Below are 7,315 nucleotides of genomic sequence, written 5' to 3' on the forward strand. Positions count from 1 at the left end.
GGAATCCCCCGGCTGAGGCAGCAGCGGCCCCCGCACACCACAAAAACAAAAGGACCCTTGTTGGGGAGGTGAGCCACACAAGATTACTACGCCATCTCACCCTCTCACAACAAAGAGAGACAGAGATAGAGCGAGAGAGAGGGAGAGAGAGAGAGAGAGAAAAGAGAGAGAAAGGGAATCAAAGAGATAAATTAGAAGGAGCTTGCTCAAAGGTTGAGGGTAGATTAGACCTCTCGGTGGTACCGACTGGAAACACAACAACAACAAGAGCATTTCTCTCTCTCTCTCTCTCTCTCTCTCTCTCTCTCTTGCTCTGTCTCTCTCTCGTTGTGGTGCTGCTGTCCAGAGGCCCATGGCTGGTCGGCTGACCTCATCTCTGGGTGGTACTGGATTATGTAAAGGGGTCCAGACTACAACTGGGAGCACTGAGGTCCGGAACATGATGTTTGTTTGTGACTGTGTGCGTATATGTTGTATGTACAGTGAGTAAAGGACCAGCTAGCCGACTGTATATGCTGTAGGTTAAGGCTACTGTCACGTGCTGTCAGTATTTCTAGGGCTAGCTGACTGTGCCTTTAGACTGGGGTGTGTGGAACCATTCATATATTTCCCCGGTAGGATAGTTGCCACAATCTTCAATGACATGAGCTTTTCTACTGTTGTTGTCTCTGTGTGGGACAGCTCCAGTTAGTTGGGTCTGGGAGAATTGTAGCATATTATTACCTTGTGATCCTCTGACTGGGCTCTCTGATCCAGCGTGAGCGTTTCTGTCTGCTTCAGGGGCTCGGGGGTTAATGGTTGGGATGGATGGATGGATGGATGGATGGATGGATGGATGAATGGATGGATGGATGGATGGATATATGGATGGATGGATGGATGGATGAATGGATGAATGGACAGATGAAACTCACCCTTCACCACTGTGAGGCCAAAGAAGTAAAGCTCTTTGATCCCAAGAATCTCTGATACACGGTTGAAGACATCCTGCCCTGTAGATTTAACCTGGAGAGGGGGGGGAGCGATAAGGAGAGAAAAAGAGAGATGTATAAGAGAGAGAGGAGAGAAAGAGAGAGGTGTATAAGAGAGAGAGGAGAGAAAGAGAGAGGTGTATAAGAGAGAGAGGAGAGACAGAGAGAGGTGTATAAGAGAGAGCAGGAGAGAGAGAAGGAAAAAAGGAGTGAATGCAAGAGAAGTGAATACTGTAGCTACTGATACCGTGAGACAGAATAATAATAACCACAATATCCTCAGACCATCTAGACAACATACAGTACAGAACACTTTATAATAGGATATACTACACAGACTGGGGGCAGGAAATCCTCCCAATAAACCACTTATTAAAACCCAGATTCATCATCCGCTGGGACCCCACCCTGGCTGGCCGACCCCCAGGGAGAAGCAGACAGACAGGATGTGAAGCACCACCAGCTAATAATGGACCACCTACCCCCACAGAGACATCCAGCTGTTCTTTGTTGGGCAGCAGCACACAGACGGTCTTCTCTTGCTTCGCTGTGGCAGACATGCTGTCTGTCTGTCTGTCTGTCTGTCTGTCTGTCTGTCTGTCTAATTAACCAAGCTCTCTCTCTCTCTGCCTGTCTGTTCTTTTGAAGTCTGTCTTTCTATCTGCGAACGGTGTCCTCTCAGTCCGTAGAACGCCTTCAGTCTGCCTCCAGATGTCTCTCCTTCTCTCTCTCTCTCTCTTTCTCTCTCTCTCTCTCTCTCCTTCTCTCTCTCTCTCCTTCACTCGTTCCCTCTGCTCGGTGGCTCCAGTTCTTTCATTCTTTCATCTGAGGAATAAATACATAAATCAACGTGAGCGACGGTGGCCATGTTAGACAGTGTGACATCAGTAGGCCTAGGATATCACTAGGAGATCACAAGAGGTGAAATGGTTCCTGTAGCCAGTCTGAGCCTGAGGTGCCAGCAGCAGTCTGCAGTCTGCTGACAGGAACCTGAGGTCTGTAGCCATGTTTCCATCCACTTGTGGATGCGAATAAAGCCAGTGAACGTGCATTTCCATCTAGAGCTTTAAATCGGATAAAGCATTTATCACAAAAGACTTTTATCGAACGAGAGAAAATCCGATGAGATCGACAGTACAAACTTTTTGTTGATTTTCATGATTTTTAATCGAATTTTACTGTTTCCATAAGGCATTTTTAATTCGATATAACTTAATTCGCATAAAACGCGTGGATGGAAACATGGCTAGTGAGGCCGAGCGGGAGCCTGGAGGCGGTGTTTAGAGAGCGGTCAGCTCCGGGGTCGACCTGCGTCCGGGCCTGACCTTCCCTGACCCCTGAGAGACTATAGAGAGACCAACAGGAATCCTGGATGACTACGTCGCCATTGTCCTGCTGTCAACACCAGGAGCAGCTTAACACCCTATAAACCTGCGACACAACAACTCCACCAGCACCCCAAGCCCAAACCTGACACTCTCTCTCTCTCTCCCTGAGACAAACGAGTTCAAACAGCCGACAGGATGGGACATGTTCAGCTCCACCAACCAGCAGAGTTAAAACCTCTTTTCACCTGTCGGCACATTTGACTGCAACTCACTTACTGAGACGAACCAGATTGAAAGCCAATAACACAGAATCTGTCTCTCCCAAATCTTCTGTTCCATCTCTACAGTGTCCAGAGTAAAACGCAATAATCATAATTGTGAACTTCAGTGACTCTAACTCACCATCTTTGTGAAAACATAACTGTCCAATCTTAAGAGGGTGTGAGGCTTCTGTGAGAAGAGCCTGTCAGCGTGTTCAAACACAGCCTTTCTCCTCAGGACGGGTAAACAGACTGGCGGGAAAACCTGAAAATCCAGCAACTAGTAGCAGACATGCAAATTCAGTCACACCAGCCTATAGCCTACAGGCTAGTAGTCAGAATTAGGGCTGGGTATCGAGTCGAATTTCAAGAATCGTTTCGATTTCGATTCAAAAGGTTCGGAATCGATTATCACGAATCAATTCGATTCGATTAAATTCAATATCAATTCGGTAAGTGTTACTAAAACCTGTTTTTTTTTAGCTGTAACCTTAATTACATGACTGCCAAGTTATGCAACACATCAATACTAGGGCTGGGAATCGGTACTGGTTTCCAAAAATGAATGAATGAATGATTGAATGAATGAATGAACTATTCATTCCTTCATTCATTCATTAAATAAAATGAATCGATTCTGAATCATTTGATTCAGAATCGATTAATCGATTTTTTAAACCCAGCCCTAGTCAGAATGTGACTGAAGCACACAGTCTTTCCCTGCTATCATACAAGTCGAAACTATATTGACAGCAGGTTCAAACAAGTTTACTTAATTGCACGTAGGTGTTAATCATTATCTTCCCCCTTGAATCATCTGAACGCCAGATAAATCATTAACAGCTATCACACATACCGATCAGCGCTATCAAGAACGCAGGTGGAGTACACCTGTTCACAGGTGAACCACGCTGTGTTAATCTCTGAGGTCTGGGTATTGAGCTCTGCTGGCTAGACCCTCCTCTGATAGGTCAAGAACCCACACAGCATGCTGGGATCACGGATCTGGGTCTGAGCCAATAAGAGAGATCACAGGCTGTATTATTGTGTTCTTATTGTTGAACTGGATTCCCATCCGTTGCCTTTGACATGGGGTGCATCATAAAACCCTCTAGCAGACCACTCTATACAGACAGAGACCTCCAGCCTATAACCTGCCTGCCAGACAGACTCATCCCATAAACAAGCCTCATCAACCAGACCGGTTTAAGCCCAGACTGACCTCGCAGGCTAGTCAACCCCAGAGGGTCCTCCTGTCCTGGCATCACATGAGAGGAGCCATCTGCACACCTTTAATCCCGTCAAGACTCTGCTCTAATCCCGGTCCTGACGGGCCGTGTCTGCTGCTGGAACAACAACAATGGCTGCAGCCTAGGTCCCTGTGAGGGACAGGGGTTGACCGGACAAGTGTCTGACTGACTGCCCGTTGGACACTTTGAACACCTCAGCGAATATAGACGTGAGGAGACACCCACACACGCACGCGCGCGCACGCACACAAACAAACACACACACACACACACACACACACACACACACACACACACACACACACACACACACACACACTAACGGACCAAAACTAATCAGAGAGGCGGCATTCCTGACTCAGACGGGCAGAACATCTCACTCAATACAGTGGAAACCTTGGTGCGAAAAACCCGAGAAATAATCTCTACTGTAGTCGACCCTGTGCCCCTTTAAATATGATTATAACTACAAGTGAAAAACATGCTGGATTATTTTACTACTGAATAAATGCGAGGGATAGATCCAGTGTGAGTGTGGATAGCAGACTAATTAACAAAATAAATGACGAAACATTATTTGTCCAGCACGAGTCCATTCAAGTTCACTTCACAATAATACGCAACAAACAACATAAACAACATAAAAAATTAAACCCCACGGTAGAATTAAGTTATAGCATCCTTTAAAAACATCCTGGAAGATGCATAACGACAAATAGACTCAAACAAGTGCAGCCTGTTTCGAACCATAAAGTGAATATAAAGTAACCTACCACTTACCCAATTGATCAGCAAACATATAGAAAGTTAAGGCAGTTGTTAATCAATGCAAATGCAAGAAAGAGGAGGCCCTATTTATCCAGGGATAACGGGATATCTTGTGTAGGAGCCACGCAGAGCGGTCCATTCGTCTATTTCACATTCACAAGTTTCAGATGCGCTGGGACCTGGTGGGACTGGCCGGACTGTACCACCTGCGCTTCAACCAGGGGTAACCTGCAGTAGAGTTTACTTTTTGTGTTAAACATTTTCCTAGGTGTATATGATGCAGACTTGTCATTCAGATTTTATATAGGCTATAATAATTACAACATCTCCATCACGATTTTGACAGAATATATTTTGATTGCTAACTATCACGAACGATCACCCCTCTAGTGGTTCCTGTGATTGGATTTACGCTGCAGGCGGACTGGAGAGTTGGTTGAACATCCATAGCGGCCAGACGTGATGCAGGTTGAATACAACTCTTAGATTGAACATGGCTTTTTAACATACATTTTCAGATAAGATTATAAAAGCATTGTTTCCAATTCAGTGTTTAGTCAAATGTTTAGCCCACAAGTATGCTATTATTTATCTATCCAACCATATTGTTAATTGCTTATCTAAAACATAATCCAAGACGACCATGCTCAGATATAACCCCAAAGGTCGAACCAGTTTCTTTTTAACATCAGGGAAATAATCCATGAACCCAAGGGCAAGCAGCACGTCTGTCTGGCGGGGCTGGTCTCGAGTCAGATTAGCCAGATTCAGATTAATCATCTGAGATTACAGTTAATTCGGTTTCAGAGCATATCTGTGTCTCCTCAACCTGGTCATGGTTCTACTGAGTGATCACAGCAGTAACTGGCTGTCCCTATTACAGACTCTGCATACATCAGTAAATCCTACCCTAAAGTAATTTAATGTAATGTATTGCTTTATAAATGGTTTTAGCCGGTAGACAAACATACTCCAGGAGCTTGCTCGATCGCCTTGTTGAGAGGGGTCAGGGAAGAATTTTTACAGCTCACTTATCTGGCCCCCGGGTGATTACTGTTTTTTTGCTTCCCTCTGGAATATGTAGAGAGTGGGTCGTATGCCCTCCTCCCTTGTTCTCTGTAAAGTGCATTGTGTTGCCTCTGGGTATGAAATGCGCTATACAAATAAAGCTTTGATTGATTGATTGATTGATAGATTGATAAAGTGAACAGGGGCCAGTAGACGGGCCCTGTTTCAATACTCCACACATACTATCCTTCATCCCTCCTTTCCTGATGGAGAACCAACCTGACTGGATTAGTAGAGACAGTCGTGTGTTAATCTACTCAGATTCTGCTTTTTATTTCGGCAAGTAGACTTAATAATCTAGTGTACAAACTAAAGTAGTCAATCAGTGATCTCTAGTAAACTAGCCATGTCAATCAGTGATCTCTCGTTGGAAGGATGTATTTGGAGTATTCATACTGGCGCGTTGGGAGAACCAGGTGTGCCTCAGCAAGGCTTAAAAGAATGACTACAAAAGAGACCTGTCTCGCTAGGAGCAATATAACACCCACCCCTTCACAGAAGCCCTGGTCCCTGTCCCTCACAGAGACCCCTGACCGTCATCCCATCCCCCAGCAGAGCGTTAAGTGGCCCTGCACCTCTCCCTCATGGCCCCGGCACAATAGCGGTCTCCCCCCCCCCCATCACAGCCAGGTGTCAGAAGCACAGCTCGTTAGCAGAACCTCAGAGGTCAAATCATGTCGTCAGTTCCTGGTCTGATGAAATCAAATGTTCGTGTTAACAGCCTGCATGGCAGAGCGTTGCCCTCTCCTCTGTCTCCCAGGAGGGTGAGGAGTCTCACCCCCCCCTCAACCGACCTCTGACCCGAACCCCCGACACCCCTCTGTCCAGCACAGTCAGCTCAGGGTCATCTGGTGTGTTTGAACACATTACCTCATCCCACAATGCACCTCTCCTCTCTGAAAGGGGTGTTGGGAGACAGGATGGGACGCTGGGAAAGGGTGGGGGGTGGGGTTAGGGGGTAAGGAGACACTTTGGGCGGCTTTCAAATGGGAATCAGCGTTTCCATGGGATACAACATTCCCAAGATCAGCTGGTTGGAAGAGGCTTTTCAAACACACTCAACCAACAAGGGTGAGAGGTCAACTGCACCAATGGAGTAAAACAAAAAAACAAGGTATAGACAAAAACAAGCCCTTGTGCTTGGACACACACACAGGATACAGTAATTGCACTGATGTTTACCATTCAGCCTAACCATTGGAGCCTTACTGGAGGAAGTCTTGCATCGCCTGACCCATCTCCACACTTGGTTTACGTTACGCTGTGTCAGTGCTGGAGAAAGGTCTGTCTGGACTCTACCATTCAGGGATGGGGGGGGGGGGGGTTGTCAGACTATACTGGAAGAAAAGCATGATGTACTTTGACATGTCAAGATGAAAAGATGGACAACTGCACACAGGTATAATCCATATATTTAATGGTCAAGAGTGCAATGATATAAACCATTTCATGACAAAGAAATTAAAAGTTGGCTTTTATTTTTTTAAACAATACTCTATTTAAATAAATACTTTCTGTAAACTCCCCAGATAGAGTAACCACCATGTGCTATTACAGGACTGACCCCCACAAATCCCCCCCCACCCCTTTGATCAGGCTCTGGTGGTTTAGCCCCAGTAATAAAGCAGGTGGATGCTGTGAGCCGCGCCCTGGTCCCAACGCCAGGCTGG

General features: G+C 45.9%; 1 protein-coding gene across 1 annotated transcript in view; it reads right to left on the reverse strand.

The window, feature by feature from the left end:
- The window catches only part of LOC311326071 (FERM domain-containing protein 6), a gene marked incomplete at both ends in the record, with an annotated part of 7,124 nt that extends 5,593 nt beyond the window's left edge, over nucleotides 1–1,531 (reverse strand). Inside the window, 2 exons of the mRNA XM_084458911.1 lie at nucleotides 922–1,005; nucleotides 1,454–1,531. Of these exons, the coding sequence (XP_084315037.1) occupies nucleotides 922–1,005; nucleotides 1,454–1,531 (162 nt within the window). The remainder of the gene's footprint in view (nucleotides 1–921; nucleotides 1,006–1,453) is intronic.
- Between the last annotated feature and the right edge of the window lie 5,784 nt (nucleotides 1,532–7,315).

The sequence above is a fragment of the Borostomias antarcticus genome, assembly GCF_949987555.1.
Source record: "Borostomias antarcticus genome assembly, chromosome: 25".
Lineage (NCBI taxonomy): Eukaryota > Metazoa > Chordata > Actinopteri > Stomiiformes > Stomiidae > Borostomias > Borostomias antarcticus.